Below are 27001 nucleotides of genomic sequence, written 5' to 3' on the forward strand. Positions count from 1 at the left end.
AGGTTGTGGCATGTCTGAACAGTGTATACTGAGCTTGACTTTGCTCCAACCATGTACTAAATGAATTTGCTTACTTTTTCTATGCCATAGAGGAAGATTTCCCTCCCCAAGGGTCAGGCAAAGGTTTTCTCTCAGTGCAGGCATACAAAGTTTCCTAACTTTTCTAGGTGAAGTTGAACACGTACAGAGCACAGAATGGCTGTTGAGTGAACACACTGTAGTCTCACATGTCAGTGTCTCAATTTAAAACACTGCTACAAATATGCTGTGCAGCCTTACCGTGTAGTTGGGGTTCCCTGGCTGAATGCGCATTTCTGCCAGGACCCAGATGCCATTGGTGAGCTTCAGAGACAAGTAGAGCATGTCCTGTCCCTCCACAGTCCTCTTGGCGATGGTGAAGATGTTGTTGGCCTGCAGCCTATTGCTAACATTGTCTGCAGAGATGGAAAGGAAGACAATCAGCAGTTAGTAATGGCATAAAGTTTACAAACAAAAAACATGGAGTTTCTGTACTAGACAGCATTCCTGCAGTGTGGGACTGAGATGCTTTGGCAAGTCTACAAGTATTTAGTCAGTTGTGAAAGAGCATGTGTTCCTGTGTAATCATATTAGCAGATCTGAATGCACTGTATGTTAAAAGCAAAAATTGCAGTGGGAAATTGTCAGTCAAGAATAAGGCAGCGATTTTGAGATAACAGTAAAAGATCAGCAGAGAGTCCTGCAGACCAGTGCAAACCAGTACACAGCTGTTTAATATTTGCATGCATAAAAGTTTAGAACCGATGTGCTTTGGAAGAGAGGTGTGTTAGATCCACACATTGGATAAGGATTGAGTGGTACAGATTCGGGTTGCAGTACATTAGAAGCATTGCTTGATAGAATCATTGTCAGCATGAAACTGCATCAGGTGATCCAAGTCACGAATAAGATCCACTACAAAGATGTGCTGAGTCCTACCAGTGTATTACCAGTGGATAATGGACCTACGTAACTGTGCTAGACTGGATTAGCAGCAAGTGCTTTAGGGCAGGCACGCCCACAAAGCAGTGTATGGGGGTGATAAATCTGCTATAGAATAGCAGATACTGCGACAAGAGAGGAGGAGAGGAACATCTATAGAGTAGCGAACAGCACATGGATAGGACATCAATACGGAGGGTTATAGATCAAGAACATCTAGCGGGCGGCTATCAGTGATAATCTCGATCTGTAATTAAATAGGATAAGGAAGATCAAGGGGCATAGGCTATATAAACATTCATGGTTCAAGCCTAGCAGGTGCACTGCGTGCTGAATCTTAGTGCTGAGGCAGTATCATACATGAACAGTCTCAGCCCTGGAATGCTCAGTTGTGCAATGAGAAGGCTAGCTCTGCTTGAGAATTCCCTATGGCGGGAAAGAGCGATCTTTGCTTTGACAGTCTATGCTCAGAGTGACCGAATGGGGTCCGCAATCTTGGATTAGGAATTTCGTATGTCACCGAAGTGATCTCACCTAAGACTCTGCCTATGTCTATGCCAAACTACATAAACTCACATCAACAGAGCTGCAAATAATCAGTTTTAGCTTTGGAATTTCATGTGGTGAGGAGATAATAAATGGTGCCTGGAGTGATCGCTCTTGGACTGGACTCTTTTATGCAGATGGGGAGATACTCCCAGCATTCAAAACCCCCAATGCAAGAAGGAACAGTCTTCGCTTTAGTATCTGCTGAGCAGAGAGGGAATAGTTCCAGGTTTGGAACGTCAGAAGCAAACGGCAATGTCCTTGTCTCCCTCTCTTTTTATGAAAAGGGAAACGCTCTGTTTGGCACTTCTTTGCTGAATGGTGCAGCCTTCTCTTCAGCATACTATGTGATGATAGGGCTAAATGTGGGCAGTATTCTGCTCTTTGCAAGGGGATACTCTTAGCTTGCACTCCCACAAGCTGAGACGAACCAGTTTCACTTATGGAATCTCCTCTAAAAGGGCTTTCTCTGCTTTTAATCAAAGGGACGCCCAATTAAAGACTCTCATGCTCAGATTGGCTGAATGACTGGGGAGTCAAACTCAACACTGGAATACATGTAATATGCTGAGGGAGCAATCATTGCTTAACACTCACCTGTGCTAAGGAGGCAGTCTTTGATTTGAAACTGGGCTTCATTTTCATTAGGAATGTCTTTCCAGGTGGCCAGGAACATCTGCCGCTCTGAGGAAAAAAGAAATGTGAATGAGGCTGAGTGGAGGGTAAAAGACATGCAGATAAAAGCAGCCTTCCACAATGGTCTCCAACTGATTGGTGCTACAGTCAATAAAACAAAATAAATGAAGTTACTTACCTGTAACGGTAGTTCTCTAGGATTGTAATCTTTCATAGATTAACATGCTTAAATCATTACCCGTTGTCGAGATGGAAGTCCCCTGTTACCTTGTAAACGCAATGCAATGATAGGCATAGACTAGAAAAGGCCTAAGGCCCTTAGTTTAATAACCTAATGTAGTCATTTTTAAAAAAGAGACCAAACAGGTTGTATCACCCCCTAGAACACGTCCGAGAGAGGCCCCAATCCCTCAGATTTTATAGCACGAGAGTAAGTGAGAGCGAGAGTAGAGAGCGAGAGATGAGCTTTCAAGGGGAGGAGGGTGGGTCGCATGCCAATCTATGAAAGATTTCAATACTGGAGATCTACAGTTACAGGAAAGTAACTTTATTTCCTACTCCAGCATTAGAACTTTCATAGGTTCACATGTTTGAATTAGATTAACCAGCAGTTGAATAGCACATTTCTCACAAATCCAATCCATATTCAATGTATAAAACAAATACATATATGAGTACTGTGAACAAGGCTATTGTTAGTCGAAATGCATCAGTGCTTATATGACCACTAATAAACTTTTGCTTATTTTCAAAAAATCTCTCCTCGATTGCGGCATAATCTTCTTCAAATATATTTATTCCATTATAAATATAACAAACTTGGCAACTTGCACTCGGAGGGCCACTGGAGGGTTAAACAATAATTAATTTATAATGGAAGAAAATGGAGCGCACCCACTGTAGGGTAGGAATTGTACTGAGACACTTCAAGTCCCAGCATACATGGACTCACCTGTGAGGCCCTACTGGAGGGCAATATAAGTAAATTAGTATGAGGGAAAAGGTGCCATGGCATGTTGATGCAGAGTTTTCAGCCAAGTGATTTATTCAGGAAACATTAGCTTCATTCACACGATTCGGCTATCTTCCGTAGCCTTGTTTACGATGAGATATATACGTAGATGCAGCTGTTTCCTGAATAAATCATTTTTTAAAATCCTACCTGAACGCCGATTGTGTTCTTATCAAGGATTGTTGCTTTTGTGAGATATGCTGCTTTTTGGACGATCCTATATCTGATATTTATATATATATATATATATATAAAGTAGTACCATGTAGAAAAGCAGGAATATAATGAAAATGAGCACTCAATAAGTGGATGGTGGGAAGAAGGGTACGGCTCACCTTTATTGGAAAAGATGTTGAAGCACTGCTTAGCTCACAGCCGCATCACTGTGAACTGCCAATTCCAAGCAGTAGTGCTGGGTAAAGATGCGTCTGTTCTTCGAGGTCGCAGCCCAACAGATTTCAGGGAGAGACACACCAGCAAATAACACCATAGAAGTGGACAAAGTACTTTCTAGAATGGGCATGAACCATTGAGGGCATCTGTCTGCCAGCCTTCTGGTGACAGAAGTGAATGGCATTGGATATCCATCTAGAGATGCTTTGCTTTGAGAGAGGAAAGCCTTTTCTTGAAACGGTGTATTCTACAAATAGCTGAGAAGATTTGCTGAACGCTTTAGTCTTGTCCAAATTGAATTTTAGGCATGTTTGATGTCTAGAGAGTGTAGTGCCCTTTCAGCTGATGTCGTAGGGCTCGGTAAGAAAGACTTGAGAACCACTGGTCCATTAAGGTGAAAGTCTGAAAGGACCTCAGGAATGAATTTAGGGTTTGTGCAGAGAATAACTCTATCGTCCCTGAATAGGAGGAAAGGTACCAGGATGGTGAAAGCCTGAATCTCACTGACTCTTTTGGCCGAGGTTAAGGCCAGGCAGAGAGCTACCATCCAGGAGAGAAATTCAATATACGCTTTGTGGATGGGCTCAACAGGATCCTTCATAAGTGGAGATAGTACAGTGTTCAGTTGCCAAAGTGGAGGAGGAGGTTTTACCGAGGAAATGTTCGGAATAAGCCTTTGAGAAACTGTTTGATGATCTTGGAAGACCATAGCGATTGAGATGTGGGTGATCGCCTGAAATGGAAAATGGCTTCCAAGTAGACTTTGATGGAAGCATGAGCTAGACAAGACAGAGCTAGATGGAGAAGATATGGAAGAATTTATTCTGGTGAAGAGCAAAGAGGATGTACTTTAGATCTTTGACACCATATGCAAAACCTTTTTCACTTGAGGCAATAGGTTTTATTGGTACGGTCTGCATGGGCTCTGGCTAGGATTTCCCTGTAATCCGATGGAATGTTCAGGTGTTCGAATTCATGGAACTCAGGAGCCATGCTGATATACGAAGAGATTAGACGTGTGGATGCAGATCTTGGTCCTGGTTCATTGTCGGAAGAGAAAGGAACATATTCAGCTGACTGTGATGCTCCTGTAAGAGGAGAAGTACCTCCGTGAACCAGTGTTGGTGTGGCGATGTGGGAGCTATGAGAATCAGCTTGCAAGGTTCTGCCTTAATTTTAACGAGGACTCTTGGAAGGAGAGTAATCGGAGGAAAGGCGTAAGCGAAGATTCCGGAACTTGCGATCGAAAATGCTTTCTTCGATGACCCCTGTTGTGGATTCCAGTTTACGCTAAAATTGGATTTCCAGTTCAGAAAGTTCGCGATGAGGTCCAGATTCAGTTTGCCTCACATGCTGTCCAGGGTTCCCTGGTTGAGTTCCCACTCGTGGCATGATGTCATCGCCGCTGAGAGTGTCTGCTACAGTGTTCTGCTGCCTGGGAATATGTTTTGCTCATAGACGCACCTTGTGATGGATGGACCATTCTCATATTTTCTGTGCTTCCTGAGTAGCAGGTGGGATCTTATGCTACCTTGCTTGCTGATGTAGTGCATCATTGTTGTATTGTCCATGCAGACGAGCACTGCAGAATTGTGAATCCATGGGAGAAACGCCTGTAAGGCTAGTTATACTGCCTTCAACTCTAGCAGGTTGATGTGAATATGAAGTTGAGTAGGTTGCCATTTGCCACTGACTTGGAGATAAGCATTCCATCCCTCTAGGGAATCGTCGGTGGTGATGACCAGGGTAAAAGATTGTGGAAGAAAAAAAGAGTCAGACTGAAAGATGCACCTGTCGCATCCACCAGGATAGGGCGCTGACCATGCCCGGAGTGACCTGGATAAGGTAATTGAACGAGCCGGTCACTTGTCTGTTCAATTCCTCTTGAAGTAATGCATTGGTAGACGGCAAAATGGGATCAGAGAAATGCAAGAAGACATCATCCGAAAGAGGGACTTGTAACTGTCAATGGAAAGTGACTTTTTTGATTGGATGAATTTTGTTGGTGTTATCAGTCTTAGATACCTCTTTGGTGTGGAATACGCTTTGGAGAATGTTGTATTGAGCGTGGCCCCCAGAAAAGTTATGTTTTGTGACGGATGAAGGGTGGAATTCTGTGAGTTCAGAGCGAGACCTAATTCGTTCAAGAGCTTTGTGCAGGTTATTGTTGCTGTTCGCGCAGCCTGTTTTGAAGGAGCCCTGACTACCCAGCGGTCCGCTTCCACAGCAAGCCTCCTAGGGTTAGGAAGCTTGCTGTCAACTAGGTGCTGGCGCAGCTCTGCAAAACAATTTAAGTGGTGACTTTGCTGCCCTTGACCCAACCTTCCAATGCTCTGCTGTAGTAGTTAACATATTCTACCCAAGTAGTACCAGGGATTTTTTTGCAATCCCTGGATCTCTGCCTGTACATTTCGAGGGTAAGCCCATATCTAGGCAATAAAGCATCTTTCATGTGGCTGTATGAATTCAGCACGGTGGAGGGTAGGTCTAGCAAGGTATCCCTCCCCTCACTAAGGAACCGCCCCCACAACCCTGCTCCCCAGTCCTTCTCAGGGACCTGGTGGGAGGTCATAGCTACCTCATATGCCTTAAACCATTGTTGTATGTCATCATTTCTATAGTATTCCTTTACTACATCCTTGGGGATGTGTACCCTGGCCTCTACAGGTGTGGGGGGTGGGAATGGGGCACGCGGCCCACCGGGGGGACAGGCTCTTCACTCCTAGCCTTGAGCTCTAGTTCCCTCAAACTCCTCTCATGCTCTAACTGTAGCTTTCTGCCTTCATGCTCCCGTTGTAATTTCTTCTCTTCCAACTCCCCTTGTAATCTCATCTCTTCCATAGCTAATTTCTTTTCTGCTAGTTTCAGTTGCCCTTCCATTTTGAGCCTGGTTAATTTTAACTCATGGGCCCTGCCTTTCTCCCGGCCCGCCAGCTCCTCTGGGGACATGCCTCTTTCTGACACACTGCTACGCACAGGGGAAACTGCTGTCTCTCTCTCTCCTGAGCCATTGGCTCTTCCTGCTGCCCATCTCCAATGCCATTTCTTTCTAAATGTGGTGGATTATCTCTTGACTCCACCCAGGCCCTCAGCACCTTTTGGAGATCCTTCTTTGTGTTGAGGCCAGTGGTTGCAATTTTAAATTCCTTACAAAAATTCTACAGCTCCTTATGGGAGTAATTTTCCAGTTCTTCCTCAAAGGTACGGCTTTCGACTGGCCCTGTAACACTCATGGTTGCAGTGGTGATGGTACTCTTTCTCAATTAGCTTCCAGAGTAGTCGACAAAAAAACTTAAACTCACAAAAACTAAGTGGTTACGTTATGGCCTGCACTCGCTAGGCAGTAGGTCAGTAAATCACTGTACATAACCCATAAATGCAAGTTCGTATCCTTCCGCTGCCACCAGTGCTAGATTTGGCTGTCTCTGGTTGGCAGAGGTAGTTACTTCTGACCAAGCAGGGACCCACCTCCTCTAGTTAGGGTAGAAGGTTACCCCCTTAGTAGCATTGCCGAGCGATTAGACTTATCTTCGTAGACAGGTATAACGCATTTATGACCATGTACAGTAATATCTTGACACTCTACAAATGCACACCACACCAGTTGTATGTGAAAATATAGCGTTCTTTATATAATCTCTATCATCAGGCCAATAACGGTAAAAAAGAATCCACAATAAGGCAAAAGAAAAAGGTGATTGTAAGTGCGCTGAAACAAGACTCAATTCAGTTCGGTTTCGAGTGGCTGGTGCGACTTGGATACTCACAGTCGACAGGGGGGTGATGTGGAATCAGCTGGTACGATAGTACGAATCGGTTCAGGGGAACCACGATAAGAAGCTGCTGGACTGTAGATGTTGGTACGAGCCGCGCTGAAATACTGCTGGGCTGTAGATGTTGGTACGAGGCGTACTTGAGGTTCGGCTCGAGGCGTACGAGCCGCGCTGAAATGCTGCTTGGCTGTAGATGTCGGCTCGAGGCGTACGAGCCAAGCTGAAATACTGCTGGGCTGTAGATGTTGGTACGAGGCGTACGTGATGTTCGGCTCGAGGCGTACGAGCCACGCTGAAATACTGCTGGGCTGTAGATGTCAGTACGAGGCGTACGAGCCGCGCTGAAATACTGCTGGGCTGTAGATGTTGGTACGAGGCGTACTTGATATTCGGCTCGAGGCGTACCGAAATACTGCTGAGCTGTAGAGGTGCAATGCGTACAGGAGGTACGGTTCGTAGGATGTGAGCCGCAACGAAGTCAGCAGGGTTCGTCAGATGCGATGCAATGCGTACAGGAGGTACGATTATAGGGTGTGAGCCGCGACGAAGTCAGCAGGGCTCGTCAGATGCGATGCAATGCGTACAGGAGGTACAGTTCGTAGGGTGTGAGCCGCGACAAAGTCTGCAGGGCTCGTCAGATGCAATGCGTACAGGAGGTACGGTTCGTAGGGTGTGAGCCGCAACAAAGTCAGCAGGGCTCGTCAGGTGAGATGAGAGGCGTACAGGAGGTACGGTGTGAAAGATGTGAGCCGCGACGAGGTCAGCAGGGCTCTTCTTAGTCCAAAGCAATCTAAAACTACAGCCAAAAAGGCCCCTAGTTATAGGGCAAAAGGGGTCTTTGAAGTTGTTTGATCCGGGAGGGGTTTCCCCGGTACCAAGGTCCTTGTTGTGGGTATTTCCTGCCAGATGACCCCTCTTTCCTTTGAAGGAGGGAGGGTTGTCAGACGCTCAGCGGGAAGTGGGGCCGGCACTGTGGAAGGCAGGATGCTCAACAGAAACTACCCTCCCATCTAAATGCAGCCAGCTAACACCAGGCTCTGGAGACGGCCCAGACCCTGTCACTTTTCCCAGACATCTGACTACACATCTTCAGCAGCACACAGCAAGGTTTGGGTAAGAAAATAGTCACTTTCTAAAAGTGCTATTTCCAAGCTCAGAGTCTAAAAATCATTCCCCTAAAAGAATGCATTACGAACTCTTGAGTTTAGGGACACTCGTCTGGAATCTCTACCATTTTCCCTGGGTCAGATACGAATATAAGATGTCATATTTATCAGAAGGAGCACTTGCACTGTGGCACTGATCAGCAGTGGCACAGTGCTCAGAGCATCTTGTCCAGCACAAAAATAGGTCACACACAACTAGGAGGCATAATGAAAATGGAAAGGGAGACCCACGCCAAGGATGCAAGGTCTAACACATACCTGCCAAGAACTGCTAATAAGTTGGCTGCCCTGACCGTTAGTGCTAACATTGAGAAAAACTGTTTCCCAATGTAGTCAAGGCACTTGTGCTACTTGTCTGGAGGCGCTAAGATGGGAGCCAAAAGGTTTTTGGAACAGCACTGTGTCACCTGAATGACAACAGAATCCGGCTTAGGGTGCCTGTTGGAAATGGGATCCCTGGCTGGCCAGGGCTTTCGCCAAAGTCAGTCAGAGACCACCACACCCAAGTCAGGGCAAGGGAGTTACACGCCAAGATAACCCCTACTCACCCTCTAGGTAACGTGGCGCGAGCAGCAAGGCTAAACTTGGAGGCGATGTAGGCTAAGTATTTGCGCACGCACCCCAGCAACAACAACCAAAGGCCCACCACAAAGGAAACTCCACACAAGGTTATATAAAAATAGCCTTTGTATTACACCAAAACACATTAGATAAAACACACACTTTACAATGTGCCAGAGGCACGGGCAGAATTTACAAGGGGATATTTACAAGACAGGGCCACCTGGACCACTGTCAGGAATCAGAAATAGCACTTAGTACATAGAATATAGCACAAAATAGCACACAACCAGTAATCACTGGTAACCAGGACCTCACTAGCACCACCTGTACTAGGGAGAAAACAACCACCTATGTATTACAATACCTGTAGGGGTGTAAGAGGAAAACACATGATGCAATGCATAACATTCATTCAGAGGTGTAAGGAGGAAAACACATGATGCATCACAATACATTCAGAGGTGTAAGGCACATGACGCATAAAAACACATTCAGAGGTGCAGAAAGTACAATTGCGCCAAACCCACGTAAGTCACCACCTGTGACTGTCCCTGTGTCCCAATGTCTGGGCCTAAACGTAGCAGTTGCCCACAAAGTGCTGGGCAACTGGTGCAGGGAAGGTTTAGAACAACGTTGGAGCCTCTCAGGGCTCCTGGACAAGAAATGGGGCCCCAGAGCCTCTCAGGGCTCTCAAACAAGGGGGGCGCTCGAGCCTCTCTCAGGGCTCGCCAAGCAAAAGGGCTGGAGCCTCACTGGGCACCAGAATGAGGGAATGGCACCCTCAGAGCCTCTCTGGGCTCGCAGAACAACGACTGTGGGCTTGGAGGAGCCTCGGGGCTCTGAACAAAGAAATGCCCTCTCAAGAGCCTCGCTGGGCTCTGCACAACTGGTTGTCCCCTCTGGGAGCCTCGCTGGGCTCTCAACACAGATCACGGCCCCTGAGCCTCTCTGGGGCTCTAAAGCAACAATGGGGCCCTGGAGCCTCGGGGCTCCTAATTAACAATGCCCCCTGAGTCCTCTAGGGACTCGCAACGCAACCAATGCCCAGTGAGCCTCTCTGGGCTCGTAACCACGATGGCCGCCGTTGGAGTCCCTCTCTGGGGAACTCGGACTAGCAAAAATGCCCCCGAAATGGTGGAGTTCTTCCTTGGGACTCGGAACACAAATGCAACGGCCCCGGAAGCCTCTCTCAGGCAAGGCACTCACCGGCTGCTTCTTAGACGCTCTCTCCGCTCCCCGGTCAGCTTCTGGGGCGGCGGTTCCTCTCACCGGCTCCTCTCTCCACCGGCGGGACTCGTCTTGAGTCGTGGTGCTCTCTCTCGCTCCCGGCTCTCCTCTCCTCTTGTCCCGGGGCTCTCTTCTCCACTCGGGGAGCCTCGGGAACCCGGCCGGCAGCTTCTCTGCTGCGGGGGGTGGGACTTCCGGGTTGCCTGTCTCGGGCCGCGCTGCGATTGGTCAGCCGGCCCAGTGCTTCCGGGTCACCGCGGGCAGCGCGGCGGCTCGCTTTTTAGGCAGGCAGGCGGCTTCCCAGGATCCGAGGAGTGGGCTCCCTCGTGAATCCAATAAATCAAACAAATATGCGGCGTGGGCAGCCGCTCGAGCCGCGAAGTGCAGGGTGGGCACCTGCCTTACAGAAGCGCTCCCAGGCGCTGCTGGACAAAATCAAGCGCTCTCAAGCGCTAGGGGGGCACAAACTACAGCGCTCCCAGCGCTAGGACGAAATAAAGCGCTCCCAGGCGCTAGGAGGAATCTGCAAGCGCTTCCAAGCGCTAAGAGGCAATTCCAGCGCTCCCAGCGCTAGAGGACAGCCCAAAGTCCAGCAAAAGTCCTTTCAAGGGGCAGGGGGCAAGGCTGGGCCCAGAGCCAGCACACTGGGTCTCCAGGCAGGGAGACACCCCAAGTGGCGGTCCTCTGGCCCAGCAGCAGCAGCAACAGCCCCCTCAGGATCCTGGAAGAGAACAACTTCAGTGGGGACACAGCCCCATTTTTATACAGTGCATTCCTTTGTTCAAGGGTGTAGAGTGGGGGCGGAACCAGTCGCAGCTGGTTCTTGAGTACTCTGTTTACCTCAACCACCCTCTCTATTCACTGGCAGGGCTTGGGTCATTAGACACACCACAGGGGGGCGGAGCCAGCATTGTGTGGGGAAAACCCAGCCCATCCAGGACACAGGTACACTCCTCCCACACATCACTCATGCTAATCTCCCACTCACCACCGGGCAGACCCATCCAGACTTCCTGGAGCCTGGCATGCCAGCCAGCTCCAGCCAATCACACGCCAGCACCCTCACAGCACACGTACAGCCATGTCTAGAAATGGCGCTTCGCTACTAGACACATACATGCTGCATACACCGTTGCGCAGCATTCACTCTCACGAGTTCACACATACCAGACTCAAGCCTGTACACCCCACGCATCAGGAACTACCAGGGACACATACATTCCCCATGCATTCCTGCGGGCAGGCCTAGCTCAGCACATGCACTCAGAGTGCGCACGCACTTTCCCCTGGGACACAGTGAAAGTGCGCAGAATCCCAAAATCACCATCTCCAGGTCACCCTTTTCCAGCAAAAAGTCTAGGGGTGAACCTGCCCTAAGGGCCAAAGTCCAACATAACCCCCTTCCAGCCAAAACGCAGGGGAGACCAATCACCACCGTGATGGACTTCCCTGCTTGGGGCGATAGAACACGGACGCGGGCCCACAACTGCAGGGACACCCTCCTGTTCTACGCCATGGTGAACCCAGGGGATTCCTTCTAAACACACTGTCTGGACCAACTGGGCTACCCCACTGGTACTCCCAAGTTGTCCGCGGCCAGGACCAGGCCCTGGGCCACCCAGGTGCCACTGGTCCATGCCAATTCGCAGAGCGGGGGGTAGTAACCCCTGGCACATAGGAGCCATTCTCCACTCTTCCTGTCTGTAAGACAGGACTAGACTGCCACTGGTACTCCAGCCTAGGGCCTACAACCTCAGGCGGACCAGGAGTCTCAGGGAAGGCTCTCCTCCCCTTACCTCTTCTCCTAGGGTTCCTCCTCCCTCTGCGAGGGGTACCCCTAGAACGCCATTCCAACCCAGGGCTTATCCACTCAGGTTGCACCGGGGTCAGAGGTGGGCTCTCCCACCCTCTGCACCCCCTTCCAGAGGTCTGCCCTCTCCCACCTGGAGAAGTTCCTCTGGAAGAATAACCGGTCAGGACACTGGTTACAGTCGTCCTACCCTTCAGGTCAGGCTGACCCTGAACCTGGCCTTCCAACCTCTGGTCTAAAACCTTTGGTGGAACAATTGCCTGGCACTCCAGGACTTCTGGGGACTCACACACAATCCCCCTGAGGCTAACAAATGACACATCTGTTGTGTGACTGTCTGTCTGGCGCAGATCTCCCGCCCTCTGTCCACCTGACAGTGCGTGACGATCCCCCAGACCAGAAGTGGTGTTACCATGGTCACTACACGGGAACCTAGCCCAACTGGGTAGTCCCTGACCCACTGGTCCTTCCACTGGGGAACTCCCCCAATCACTCCTCACTCTGGACTCCTGTACCCTCCCTACCGGAGCGGTACTGCCAGACTCTAGAACCACAGGAGCTCTGGTTACAGACACTCCAGGTCCTCTACTCACTAGGAGATCCTCCTCAACTGGGTTAACAGGACAGCCTAGGTCCCCAACCTGGTGTTCCCTCAAGAAACCACCCAGGTTCTGAGACAGGGCTTCGGGCCTCTGGGGGCTCTCAGCCACCCACTGACTCCTGCTCCACTGAGCCAGGCAGTCAGCCCCTACACCCTTCTCACTAACCAGGGACCTAGCTGGGCTACACTGAGCCTCTTCCACCACGCTGGGCTGGAAGATCCCTGACCCACTGCTTTTGGAGTCACTCACCAATGACTCTAGAGAACCTCTGGTCCCTTCCCAGCGGTCTGCTTCCTCTGCCAGCTCACATGGTTCAGACAATCCACACCCTAACAGGTGTTGGCGCAACCCTGGTGAACAACAACTGAGCAACTGCTCTCTGAGAAGCATATCGAACAATAGGTCCCAATCACATTTCGTGGGCTCCCGTACCCAATCACACAGGGCTTCACAACAGTCATCCTCAAAGTCTTCCCAAGACTGATGAGACGGTTTCCTAAGGTTCCTAAACCTCAACCTATTCTCCTCCTCTGGGGAAACAGGAACCATACTCTGGGAACTGGGACTTTCTAGACTGAGATTTAAATAGCTGCCACCACTGGACCCAACCCTCCCTGGGGGATCCAGAAACTCAACACTGCGCGCAGGGGATAGTCTACCCTCCAGAGCTACTTTGCCTCTGGTGGCGGCCCTCTCAGCCTCCTCTATCCTGTCCTGCGCTAAGACCCTCTCGGTCTCCAGCTGTTGCTTCTTAACCTCCAGCTGTTGCCTTCTAATGCCCAGCTGTGCCATAGCCTGGGCATGCTCCAACCTGAGCTTTTCTAAAGCCAGCTGGTGCTCCCTTTCTCTCCTCCTATCTTCCAGCTCCTCTGGGGACAGGGAAAGGGATGAGGCGCTGCCTCCTAAACTGGACCCAGCAAGGGACTCCCTATCTATGGGGTCCTCACTATCTGCTGGCGTCCCTGTGCTATCATCTTCCTCCTCCTCAGACTCTTCAGGGCTCCCCTCTGACCCACCACCCTCATGGTGTGAGACCCGGGCCCTCTCCGCACTGTGCTCACGCTCCCAGTCATCCTTCTGCCATTGGATCAGGTTACCCCTAAGTTGGGACTGGGTGTCTGACTCATTCACTGCAATGTCTCTCTCTTCGCAAAACTCTCTCAGTTCATGCAAAAACAGACCCCAGACATTAAAAGCAGACTCCATCTTGGCAAGATGCTCACAGACACGTGCAACACAGGGGACTGAACAATCTGAAGTAAGAGGACACAATTCCAAAACTTCAACAATCTCCTTATCAAAGAGAACTCATACTCATGCGTCCAGGAAAACACACCATTCATCCACACACACCCTCCCCTCGGATCGGTAAGGCAGTTTCTACCACCCCTGACTTCTCAACCTGACCAAAAGCGACACAGGTACCAAACTCTGGAAGCAGGGCGGGGGACAAATGTACTGGACACAATTGAATGACACTCTTCAGGAGAAGAAACAATGGAATTTCAAAAACAATCCCCTAAAATGTGGTCATCTAAAATGCAGAGTTTTGTGGTGCAGCCAGCTGCTACTAAGGTACAAGGCAAACACAAATCCTTATCCCACCGCTTGCCGCCAATGTTGGAAATGGGATCCCTGGCTGGCCAGGGCTTTCGCCAAAGTCAGTCAGAGACCACCACACCCAAGTCAGGGCAAGGGAGTTACACGCCAAGATAACCCCTACTCACCCTCTAGGTAACGTGGCGCGAGCAGCAAGGCTAAACTTGGAGGCGATGTAGGCTAAGTATTTGCGCACGCACCCCAGCAACAACAACCAAAGGCCCACCACAAAGGAAACTCCACACAAGGTTATATAAAAATAGCCTTTGTATTACACCAAAACACATTAGATAAAACACACACTTTACAATGTGCCAGAGGCACGGGCAGAATTTACAAGGGGATATTTACAAGACAGGGCCACCTGGACCACTGTCAGGAATCAGAAATAGCACTTAGTACATAGAATATAGCACAAAATAGCACACAACCAGTAATCACTGGTAACCAGGACCTCACTAGCACCACCTGTACTAGGGAGAAAACAACCACCTATGTATTACAATACCTGTAGGGGTGTAAGAGGAAAACACATGATGCAATGCATAACATTCATTCAGAGGTGTAAGGAGGAAAACACATGATGCATCACAATACATTCAGAGGTGTAAGGCACATGACGCATAAAAACACATTCAGAGGTGCAGAAAGTACAATTGCGCCAAACCCACGTAAGTCACCACCTGTGACTGTCCCTGTGTCCCAATGTCTGGGCCTAAACGTAGCAGTTGCCCACAAAGTGCTGGGCAACTGGTGCAGGGAAGGTTTAGAACAACGTTGGAGCCTCTCAGGGCTCCTGGACAAGAAATGGGGCCCCAGAGCCTCTCAGGGCTCTCAAACAAGGGGGGCGCTCGAGCCTCTCTCAGGGCTCGCCAAGCAAAAGGGCTGGAGCCTCACTGGGCACCAGAATGAGGGAATGGCACCCTCAGAGCCTCTCTGGGCTCGCAGAACAACGACTGTGGGCTTGGAGGAGCCTCGGGGCTCTGAACAAAGAAATGCCCTCTCAAGAGCCTCGCTGGGCTCTGCACAACTGGTTGTCCCCTCTGGGAGCCTCGCTGGGCTCTCAACACAGATCACGGCCCCTGAGCCTCTCTGGGGCTCTAAAGCAACAATGGGGCCCTGGAGCCTCGGGGCTCCTAATTAACAATGCCCCCTGAGTCCTCTAGGGACTCGCAACGCAACCAATGCCCAGTGAGCCTCTCTGGGCTCGTAACCACGATGGCCGCCGTTGGAGTCCCTCTCTGGGGAACTCGGACTAGCAAAAATGCCCCCGAAATGGTGGAGTTCTTCCTTGGGACTCGGAACACAAATGCAACGGCCCCGGAAGCCTCTCTCAGGCAAGGCACTCACCGGCTGCTTCTTAGACGCTCTCTCCGCTCCCCGGTCAGCTTCTGGGGCGGCGGTTCCTCTCACCGGCTCCTCTCTCCACCGGCGGGACTCGTCTTGAGTCGTGGTGCTCTCTCTCGCTCCCGGCTCTCCTCTCCTCTTGTCCCGGGGCTCTCCTCTCCACTCGGGGAGCCTCGGGAACCCGGCCGGCAGCTTCTCTGCTGCGGGGGGTGGGACTTCCGGGTTGCCTGTCTCGGGCCGCGCTGCGATTGGTCAGCCGGCCCAGTGCTTCCGGGTCACCGCGGGCAGCGCGGCGGCTCGCTTTTTAGGCAGGCAGGCGGCTTCCCAGGATCCGAGGAGTGGGCTCCCTCGTGAATCCAATAAATCAAACAAATATGCGGCGTGGGCAGCCGCTCGAGCCGCGAAGTGCAGGGTGGGCACCTGCCTTACAGAAGCGCTCCCAGGCGCTGCTGGACAAAATCAAGCGCTCTCAAGCGCTAGGGGGGCACAAACTACAGCGCTCCCAGCGCTAGGACGAAATAAAGCGCTCCCAGGCGCTAGGAGGAATCTGCAAGCGCTTCCAAGCGCTAAGAGGCAATTCCAGCGCTCCCAGCGCTAGAGGACAGCCCAAAGTCCAGCAAAAGTCCTTTCAAGGGGCAGGGGGCAAGGCTGGGCCCAGAGCCAGCACACTGGGTCTCCAGGCAGGGAGACACCCCAAGTGGCGGTCCTCTGGCCCAGCAGCAGCAGCAACAGCCCCCTCAGGATCCTGGAAGAGAACAACTTCAGTGGGGACACAGCCCCATTTTTATACAGTGCATTCCTTTGTTCAAGGGTGTAGAGTGGGGGCGGAACCAGTCGCAGCTGGTTCTTGAGTACTCTGTTTACCTCAACCACCCTCTCTATTCACTGGCAGGGCTTGGGTCATTAGACACACCACAGGGGGGCGGAGCCAGCATTGTGTGGGGAAAACCCAGCCCATCCAGGACACAGGTACACTCCTCCCACACATCACTCATGCTAATCTCCCACTCACCACCGGGCAGACCCATCCAGACTTCCTGGAGCCTGGCATGCCAGCCAGCTCCAGCCAATCACACGCCAGCACCCTCACAGCACACGTACAGCCATGTCTAGAAATGGCGCTTCGCTACTAGACACATACATGCTGCATACACCGTTGCGCAGCATTCACTCTCACGAGTTCACACATACCAGACTCAAGCCTGTACACCCCACGCATCAGGAACTACCAGGGACACATACATTCCCCATGCATTCCTGCGGGCAGGCCTAGCTCAGCACATGCACTCAGAGTGCGCACGCACTTTCCCCTGGGACACAGTGAAAGTGCGCAGAATCCCAAAATCACCATCTCCAGGTCACCCTTTTCCAGCAAAAAGTCTAGGGGTGAACCTGCCCTAAGGGCCAAAGTCCAACAGTGCCCAGTAAGGCAAATGGGAGCATTTTCAAGGGCCTTGTATTTTTTGTCAAGGAGAGTGACACTGCTGCCACCGAAGCTGGGGTGTCTATTATTTTTAAGCCCTCTTACCAGATATAGTCAATAATCGGCATGGCCCAACAGCCATACAAAAGGGTTCCTTAATGTCATATAGAAAACAGCCTGTTTGCTTTGTGGGCATTGGTAGATCAAATCTTTTTGCGGCCCTTTCAAGGAGGTTATGAAAACCTCCACTATCTTCTGGAGGAGGTTCTACTTGGGGTGGCGTTGGTTAAGATGGGGTTGCTAACATGTAGTTGTCCCATTTGGCATGTGTCACAGAGCTCACCCTCTTTTCTATCCTCCTCTGAGGATGTGGGATCCTGGAAGGGAACTGTCAGTGGGGTTTGTCGTGGAGGCAGAGATAAAAGATGCGACCGTGGAGCCTGCAGTGTGGAGGGCTGCCTTAGAGTATATATTGGCAGTGGAGAGGCATGCCTAGTGAAGGCATGCCTAGTGAAACAATTTCCTCCTGGTACTGCTGATGAACAAGTTACTTACCTTCGGTAACGCCTTATCTTGTAGAGACATAATACAGCCGCAGAGTCCTTACCTTTGAACCTCCAGGAGTCAGGCTGGATCCGGAAGATTTTTAGGTCTCGGCAACGAGAACTATTGTCACCGAGTAAGCGCGCAAGGGAGTACAGAGCGGTGCACGAGCCGACCAGGGTCTGTGGACGCGCACACACAAAGGCAGGCAGGCACACACCAGACACACACAGACAGACACACGCACACACACACACACACACCCTCCCTCTCTGCCCACTCCCTCTCTGCCGCCCCCCCCCCCCTCTACCCCCACTCACCGGGCTCTTTCCCTCTGCAGCGGGTCAGTCACGGCAGCAGGCAGACTCGGTGTCTTCTCCGGCGATCTTCAGCTGATGTGCACGCTCACGCTGCGTCTCCTGCGCGCCCACCACGCTGTTTCGCGCCCGTTGATCCTCAGCTTGTGATTACTACTCCTTCTAACCCGGATTCTAAATTACAATTTCTTGGTTCTCTAACTCCACTCTGTTGATTCGTAACAAACTGATATTCAGCTCATTTCACAGTCTCGCTTTTGCTTCTCATAAATACAATAAGATTATTTTAAGCAATGTCTACCCTTCTTTTGGTTCTGTGCCTATTATGCTTCGGACTATAGAGTTTTAGAAAGTGTGGTGGAAGATTCCATGATATCAGTGGTGTGCACAGTGCAGAGTGAGTGTGCAGAGTGCAGAGTAGTGAGTGCAGAGTAGTGAGTGCAGAGTAGTGAGTGCAGAGTAGTGAGTGCAGAGTAGTGAGTGCAGAGTAGTGAGTGCAGAGTGAGTGGGCAGAGTGAGTGGGCAGAGAGAGTGTGCAGAGAGTGTGCAGAGGAGTGAGTGCAGAGGAGTGAGTGCAGAGGAGTGAGTGCGCAGAGTAGTGAGTGCGCAGAGTAGTGAGTGCGCAGAGTAGTGAGTGCGCAGAGTAGTGAGTGCGCAGAGTAGTGAGTGCGCAGAGTAGTGAGTGCGCAGAGTAGTGAGTGCGCAGAGTAGTGAGTAGTGAGTGCAGAGTAGTGAGTAGTGAGTGCAGAGTAGTGAGTAGTGAGTGCAGAGTAGTGAGTGCAGAGTGCAGAGTAGTGAGTGCAGAGTAGTGAGTGCAGAGTAGTGAGTGCAGAGTGCAGAGTAGTGAGTGCAGAGTAGTGAGTGCAGAGTAGTGAGTGCAGAGTAGTGAGTAGTGAGTGCAGAGTAGTGAGTAGTGAGTGCAGAGTAGTGAGTGCAGAGTAGTGAGTAGTGAGTGCAGAGTAGTGAGTAGTGAGTGCAGAGTAGTCAGTGCAGAGTAGTGAGTGCAGAGTAGTGAGTGCAGAGTAGTGAGTGCAGAGTAGTGAGTAGTGACTGCAGAGTAGTGAGTGCAGAGTGCAGAGTAGTGAGTGCAGAGTAGTGAGTAGTGAGTGCAGAGTAGTGAGTAGTGAGTGCAGATTAGTGAGTAGTGAGTGCAGAGTAGTGAATGCAGAGTAGTGAGTAGTGAGTGCAGAGTAGTGAGTGCAGAGTGCAGAGTAGTGAGTGCAGAGTGCAGAGTAGTGAGTGCAGAGTAGTGAGTGCAGAGTAGTGAGTGCAGAGTAGTGAGTGCAGAGTAGTGAGTGCAGAGTGCAGAGTAGTGAGTGCAGAGTGCAGAGTAGTGAGTGCAGAGTAGTGAGTGCAGAGTAGTGAGTGCAGAGTAGTGAGTGCAGAGTAGTGAGTAGTGAGTGCAGAGTAGTGAGTAGTGAGTGCAGATTAGTGAGTAGTGAGTGCAGAGTAGTGAATGCAGAGTAGTGAGTAGTGAGTGCAGAGTAGTGAGTGCAGAGTGCAGAGTAGTGAGTGCAGAGTGCAGAGTAGTGAGTGCAGAGTGCAGAGTAGTGAGTGCAGAGTAGTGAGTGCAGAGTAGTGAGTGCAGAGTAGTGAGTGCAGAGTAGTGAGTGCAGAGTAGTGAGTGCAGAGTAGTGAGTGCAGAGTAGTGAGTGCAGAGTAGTGAGTGCAGAGTAGTGAGTGCAGAGTGCAGAGTAGTGAGTGCAGAGTGCAGAGTAGTGAGTGCAGAGTGCAGAGTAGTGAGTGCAGAGTAGTGAGTGCAGAGTAGTGAGTGCAGAGTAGTGAGTGCAGAGTAGTGAGTGCAGAGTAGTGAGTGCAGAGTAGTGAGTAGTGAGTGCAGAGTAGTGAGTAGTGAGTGCAGAGTAGTGAGTAGTGAGTGCAGATTAGTGAGTAGTGAGTGCAGAGTAGTGAATGCAGAGTAGTGAGTAGTGAGTGCAGAGTAGTGAGTGCAGAGTAGTGAGTGCAGAGTGCAGAGTAGTGAGTGCAGAGTGCAGAGTAGTGAGTGCAGAGTAGTGAGTGCAGAGTAGTGAGTGCAGAGTAGTGAGTGCAGAGTAGTGAGTGCAGAGTAGTGAGTGCAGAGTAGTGAGTGCAGAGTGCAGAGTAGTGAGTGCAGAGTAGTGAGTAGTGAGTGCAGAGTAGTGAGTAGTGAGTGCAGAGTAGTGAGTGCAGAGTAGTGAGTGCAGAGTAGTGAGTGCGCAGAGTAGTGAGTGCAGAGTAGTGAGTAGTGAGTGCAGAGTAGTGAGTAGTGAGTGCAGAGTAGTGAGTGCAGAGTAGTGAGTGCAGAGTAGTGAGTGCAGAGTAGTGAGTGCAGAGTAGTGAGTGCAGAGTAGTGAGTGCAGAGTAGTGAGTGCAGAGTAGTGAGTGCAGAGTAGTGAGTGCAGAGTAGTGAGTGCGCAGAGTAGTGAGTAGTGAGTAGTGAGTGCAGAGTAGTGAGTAGTGAGTGCAGAGTAGTGAGTGCAGAGTAGTGAGTAGTGAGTGCAGAGTGCAGAGTAGTGAGTGTAGAGTGCAGAGTAGTGAGTGCAGAGTAGTGAGTAGTGAGTGCAGAGTAGTGAGTGCAGAGTAGTGAGTAGTGAGTGCAGAGTAGTGAGTGCAGAGTAGTGAGTGCAGAGTAGTGAGTGCAGAGTAGTGAGTGCAGAGTGCAGAGTAGTGAGTGCAGAGTGCAGAGTAGTGAGTGCAGAGTGCAGAGTAGTGAGTGCAGAGTGCAGAGTAGTGAGTGCAGAGTGCAGAGTGCAGAGTAGTGAGTGCAGAGTGCAGAGTAGTGAGTGCAGAGTGCAGAGTAGTGAGTGCAGAGTGCAGAGTAGTGAGTGCAGAGTGCAGAGTAGTGAGTGCAGAGTGCAGAGTAGTGAGTGCAGAGTGCAGAGTAGTGAGTGCAGAGTGCAGAGTAGTGAGTGCAGAGTAGTGAGTGCAGAGTAGTGAGTGCAGAGTAGTGAGTGCAGAGTAGTGAGTGCAGAGTAGTGAGTGCAGAGTAGTGAGTGCAGAGTATTGAGTGCAGAGTAGTGAGTGCAGAGTAGTGAGTGCAGAGTAGTGAGTGCAGAGTAGTGAGTGCAGAGTAGTGAGTGCGCAGAGTAGTGAGTGCAGAGTAGTGAGTAGTGAGTGCAGAGTAGTGAGTGCAGAGTAGTGAGTGCAGAGTAGTGAGTGCAGAGTAGTGAGTGCAGAGTAGTGAGTGCAGAGTAGTGAGTGCAGAGTAGTGAGTGCGCAGAGTAGTGAGTAGTGAGTAGTGAGTGCAGAGTAGTGAGTAGTGAGTGCAGAGTAGTGAGTAGTGAGTGCAGAGTAGTGAGTGCAGAGTAGTGAGTAGTGAGTGCAGAGTAGTGAGTAGTGAGTGCAGAGTAGTGAGTAGTGAGTGCAGAGTAGTGAGTAGTGAGTGCAGAGTGCAGAGTAGTGAGTGTAGAGTGCAGAGTAGTGAGTGCAGAGTAGTGAGTAGTGAGTGCAGAGTAGTGAGTGCAGAGTGCAGAGTAGTGAGTGTAGAGTGCAGAGTAGTGAGTGTGCAGAGTAGTGAGTGCAGAGTAGTGAGTGCAGAGTGCAGAGTAGTGAGTGCAGAGTAGTGAGTGCAGAGTAGTGAGTGCAGAGTAGTGAGTGCAGAGTAGTGAGTGCAGAGTAGTGAGTAGTGAGTGCAGAGTAGTGAGTGCAGAGTAGTGAGTAGTGAGTGCAGAGTAGTGAGTAGTGAGTGCAGAGTGCAGAGTAGTGAGTGCAGAGTGCAGAGTAGTGAGTGCAGAGTAGTGAGTGCAGAGTAGTGAGTGCAGAGTAGTGAGTGCAGAGTAGTGAGTGCAGAGTAGTGAGTGCAGAGTAGTGAGTGCGCAGAGTAGTGAGTGCAGAGTAGTGAGTGCAGAGTAGTGAGTGCAGAGTAGTGAGTAGTGAGTGCAGAGTAGTGAGTAGTGAGTGCAGAGTAGTGAGTGCAGAGTAGTGAGTAGTGAGTGCAGAGTAGTGAGTAGTGAGTGCAGAGTGCAGAGTAGTGAGTGCAGAGTGCAGAGTAGTGAGTGCAGAGTGCAGAGTAGTGAGTGCAGAGTAGTGAGTAGTGAGTGCAGAGTAGTGAGTAGTGAGTGCAGAGTAGTGAGTAGTGAGTGCAGAGTAGTGAGTGCAGAGTAGTGAGTGCAGAGTAGTGAGTGCGCAGAGTAGTGAGTGCAGAGTAGTGAGTGCAGAGTAGTGAGTGCAGAGAAGTGAGTGCAGAGTAGTGAGAAGTGAGTGCAGAGTAGTGAGTAGTGAGTGCAGAGTAGTGAGTGCAGAGTGCAGAGTAGTGAGTGCAGAGTGCAGAGTAGTGAGTGCAGAGTAGTGAGTAGTGAGTGCAGAGTAGTGAGTGCAGAGTAGTGAGTAGTGAGTAGTGAGTGCAGAGTGCAGAGTAGTGAGTGCAGAGTAGTAAGTGCAGAGTAGTGAGTGCAGAGTAGTGAGTGCAGAGTAGTGAGTGCAGAGTAGTGAGTGCAGAGTAGTGAGTGCAGAATGCAGAGTAGTGAGTGCAGAGTGCAGAGTAGTGAGTGCAGAGTGCAGAGTAGTGAGTGCAGAGTAGTGAGTGCAGAGTAGTGAGTGCAGAGTAGTGAGTGCAGAGTAGTGAGTGCAGAGTGCAGTGCAGTGCAGGTATGTGCAGTGCAGTGCAGGTATGTGCAGTGCAGTGCAGTGCAGGTATGTGCAGTGCAGTGCAGGTATGTGCAGTGCAGTGCAGGTATGTGCAGTGCAGTGCAGGTGAGTGCAGTGCAGGTGAGTGCAGTGCAGGTGAGTGCAGTGCAGGTGAGTGCAGTGCAGGTGAGTGCAGTGCAGGTGAGTGCAGTGCAGTGGAGTGCAGGCGAGTGCAGTGCAGGTGAGTGCAGTGGAGTGCAGGTGAGTGCAGTGGAGTGCAGGTGAGTGCAGTGGAGTGCAGGTGAGTGCAGTGCAGGTGAGTGCAGTGCAGGTGAGTGCAGTGCAGGTGAGTGCAGTGCAGTGCAGGTGAGTGCAGTGCAGTGCAGTGCAGGTGAGTGCAGGTGAGTGCAGTGCAGGTGACTGCAGTGCAGTGCAGGCGAGTGCAGTGCAGGCGAGTGCAGTGCAGGCGAGTGCAGTGCAGGCGAGTGCAGTGCAGGTGAGTGCAGTGCAGTGCAGGTGAGTGCAGTGCAGTGCAGGTGAGTGCAGTGCAGGTCAGTGCAGTGCAGTGCAGGTCAGTGCAGTGCAGTGCAGGTGAGTGCAGTGCAGTGCAGGTGAGTGCAGTGCAGTGCAGGTGAGTGCAGTGCAGGTGAGTGCAGTGCAGGTGAGTGCAGTGCAGTGCAGGTGAGTGCAGTGCAGGTGAGTGCAGTGCAGGTGAGTGCAGTGCAGGTGAGTGCAGTGCAGGCGAGTGCAGTGCAGGCGAGTGCAGTGCAGGTGAGTGCAGTGCAGGTGAGTGCAGTGGAGTGCAGGTGAGTGCAGTGCAGTGCAGTGCAGGTGAGTGCAGTGCAGGTGAGTGCAGGGCAGGTGAGTGCAGTGCAGTGCAGGTGAGTGCAGTGCAGGTGAGTGCAGTGCAGGTGAGTGCAGTGCAGGTGAGTGCAGTGCAGGTGAGTGCAGTGCAGGTGAGTGCAGTGCAGTGCAGGTGAGTGCAGTGCAGTGCAGGTGAGTGCAGTGCAGTGCAGGTGAGTGCAGTGCAGTGCAGTGGTGTGCAGGCGAGTGCAGTGCAGGTGAGTGCAGTGCAGTGCAGTGGAGTGCATGCGAGTGCAGTGGAGTGCAGGTGAGTGCAGTGCAGGTGAGTGCAGTGCAGGTGAGTGCAGTGCAGGTGAGTGCAGTGTAGGTGAGTGCAGTGCAGGTGAGTGCAGTGCAGTGCAGGTGAGTGCAGTGCAGGTGAGTGCAGTGCAGTGCAGGTGAGTGCAGTGCAGGCGAGTGCAGTGCAGGTGAGTGCAGTGGAGTGCAGGTGAGTGCAGTGCAGGTGAGTGCAGTGCAGGTGAGTGCAGTGCAGTGCAGGTGAGTGCAGTGCAGGTGAGTGCAGTGCAGTGCATGTGAGTGCAGTGCAGGTGAGTGCAGTGCAGGTGAGTGCAGTGCAGGTGAGTGCAGGTGAGTGCAGTGCAGGTGAGTGCAGTGCAGTGCAGGTGAGTGCAGTGCAGGTGAGTGCAGGTGAGTGCAGTGCAGGTGAGTGCAGTGCAGGTGAGTGCAGTGCAGGTGAGTGCAGTGCAGGTGAGTGCAGTGCAGTGCAGGTGAGTGCAGTGCAGGTGAGTGCAGTGCAGGTGAGTGCAGTGCAGTGCAGGTGAGTGCAGTGCAGTGCAGGTGAGTGCAGTGCAGGTGAGTGCAGTGCAGTGCAGGTGAGTGCAGTGCAGGTGAGTGCAGGTGAGTGCAGTACAGGTGAGTGCAGTGCAGTGCAGGTGAGTGCAGTGCAGGTGAGTTCAGTGCAGTGCAGGTGAGTGCAGTGCAGGTGAGTGCAGTGCAGTGCAGGTGAGTGTAGTGCAGGTGAGTGCAGTGCAGTGCAGGTGAGTGCAGTGCAGTGCAGGTGAGTGCGGGTGAGTGCAGTGCAGTGCAGGTGAGTGCAGTGCTGGTGAGTGCAGTTGAGTGCAGTGCAGGTGAGTGCAGTTGAGTGCAGAGTGGTGTGTATTGACAATGTAAATGACAATGCCATTTATTTATGATTTAAAGAAGAAAAAAAATGTCATGAGCAATGCCAATAGCTCTACCTTTAATGATGCCGAGACCATTGCATTGTAAATGCTTGTTCTTAGCAGTACCCATGTGCGCTGGTAGGTGGCACTAGTCAACTCCGTGTGACGTCATGTTAGTCGTCGGCGTGACGTCCGCATCGCCAATATAACAGTCACTGCGACATGCTGACGTCAGTACTTTTCACGGCATTCCACATCAGAAGCGTGTAGTCATGACGTAACTGACCATGGTGTGTTAAAAAAGAGACTAGAGTCCTGAAGGGGAAAAGCCCTAACACTAAAAGACAATTCTGCAGTGCGTGGAGGATGGGTGGGTTGGTAAGGAATCTGCGACTAGATCATGTTTCTACCAGATAAGGCGTTACTGAAGGTAAGTAACTTGTCCATCTGATAAAGACATCTAGCCACAGATTCCTTACCTTTGAACTGATACTCAAGCAATATCTTCCCTGGTCGTGGGACTGCGAAAAAGCTTTAAACCAGGAAATCCTGTAAGACAGAGCGGCCAAAAAGGCCCTCCCCGCGAACCTGAGAATCCAGGCAATAGTGTCTGGCAAACATATGCAGAGATGCCCATGTGGCCACTTGGCAGATGTCAGAAATGGGAACACAAAGGGACTGACAAGTTCACAATCAACTCGTATACCTGGGCACAAGTGTGTGCTGTTATCCAGCGAAATATATTAGTAAGAAAATTAGTTGACGAAAAGTTCTTGTGTGTTCCTTTTTATTGGTAATCCATAGATTATTGCGACATTTTAATGTTGCTTCCCATCAATTGTCTGCATCAATATTTTTCTTTACTTTTTGTTCATTTTACCAAAACATGGCCTCCAATGGCCTCCCAATGCATGAGTGCAGAGTAGTGAGTGCAGAGTAGTGAGTGCAGAGTAGTGAGTGCAGAGTAGTGAGTGCAGAGTAGTGAGTGCAGAGTAGTGAGTGCAGAGTAGTGAGTGCAGAGTAGTGAGTGCAGAGTGCAGAGTAGTGAGTGCAGAGTAGTGAGTGCAGAGTAGTGAGTGCAGAGTAGTGAGTGCAGAGTAGTGAGTGCAGAGTAGTGAGTGCAGAGTAGTGAGTAGTGAGTGCAGAGTAGTGAGTAGTGAGTGCAGATTAGTGAGTAGTGAGTGCAGAGTAGTGAATGCAGAGTAGTGAGTAGTGAGTGCAGAGTAGTGAGTGCAGAGTGCAGAGTAGTGAGTGCAGAGTGCAGAGTAGTGAGTGCAGAGTGCAGAGTAGTGAGTGCAGAGTAGTGAGTGCAGAGTAGTGAGTGCAGAGTAGTGAGTGCAGAGTAGTGAGTGCAGAGTAGTGAGTGCAGAGTAGTGAGTGCAGAGTGCAGAGTAGTGAGTGCAGAGTAGTGAGTAGTGAGTGCAGAGTAGTGAGTAGTGAGTGCAGAGTAGTGAGTGCAGAGTAGTGAGTGCAGAGTAGTGAGTGCGCAGAGTAGTGAGTGCGCAGAGTAGTGAGTGCAGAGTAGTGAGTAGTGAGTGCAGAGTAGTGAGTAGTGAGTGCAGAGTAGTGAGTGCAGAGTAGTGAGTGCAGAGTAGTGAGTGCAGAGTAGTGAGTGCAGAGTAGTGAGTGCAGAGTAGTGAGTGCAGAGTAGTGAGTGCAGAGTAGTGAGTGCAGAGTAGTGAGTGCGCAGAGTAGTGAGTAGTGAGTAGTGAGTGCAGAGTAGTGAGTAGTGAGTGCAGAGTAGTGAGTAGTGAGTGCAGAGTAGTGAGTAGTGAGTGCAGAGTGCAGAGTAGTGAGTGTAGAGTGCAGAGTAGTGAGTGCAGAGTAGTGAGTAGTGAGTGCAGAGTAGTGAGTGCAGAGTAGTGAGTAGTGAGTGCAGAGTAGTGAGTGCAGAGTAGTGAGTGCAGAGTGCAGAGTAGTGAGTGCAGAGTGCAGAGTAGTGAGTGCAGAGTGCAGAGTAGTGAGTGCAGAGTGCAGAGTAGTGAGTGCAGAGTGCAGAGTGCAGAGTAGTGAGTGCAGAGTGCAGAGTAGTGAGTGCAGAGTGCAGAGTAGTGAGTGCAGAGTGCAGAGTAGTGAGTGCAGAGTGCAGAGTAGTGAGTGCAGAGTGCAGAGTAGTGAGTGCAGAGTGCAGAGTAGTGAGTGCAGAGTGCAGAGTAGTGAGTGCAGAGTAGTGAGTGCAGAGTAGTGAGTGCAGAGTAGTGAGTGCAGAGTATTGAGTGCAGAGTAGTGAGTGCAGAGTAGTGAGTGCAGAGTAGTGAGTGCAGAGTAGTGAGTGCAGAGTAGTGAGTGCAGAGTAGTGAGTGCAGAGTAGTGAGTGCAGAGTAGTGAGTAGTGAGTGCAGAGTAGTGAGTGCAGAGTAGTGAGTGCAGAGTAGTGAGTGCAGAGTAGTGAGTGCAGAGTAGTGAGTGCAGAGTAGTGAGTGCAGAGTAGTGAGTGCGCAGAGTAGTGAGTGCGCAGAGTAGTGAGTAGTGAGTAGTGAGTGCAGAGTAGTGAGTAGTGAGTGCAGAGTAGTGAGTAGTGAGTGCAGAGTAGTGAGTGCAGAGTAGTGAGTAGTGAGTGCAGAGTAGTGAG

The 27001-nt window shown here is 50.9% G+C and overlaps 1 protein-coding gene across 1 annotated transcript in view; it reads right to left on the bottom strand.

Annotated features, from left to right (window-relative positions):
- Positions 1-27001, bottom strand: part of AP1B1 (adaptor related protein complex 1 subunit beta 1) — a 342547-nt gene that overhangs the window by 40527 nt on the left and 275019 nt on the right. The window contains exons 19-20 of the mRNA XM_078667185.1: positions 2104-2190; positions 280-434 (exon numbers count right to left, since the gene is read on the bottom strand). Coding sequence (XP_078523311.1) covers positions 280-434; positions 2104-2190 — 242 coding nt within the window. The remainder of the gene's footprint in view (positions 1-279; positions 435-2103; positions 2191-27001) is intronic.

The sequence above is a fragment of the Lissotriton helveticus genome, chromosome 11, assembly GCF_964261635.1.
Source record: "Lissotriton helveticus chromosome 11, aLisHel1.1, whole genome shotgun sequence".
NCBI lineage: Eukaryota > Metazoa > Chordata > Amphibia > Caudata > Salamandridae > Lissotriton > Lissotriton helveticus.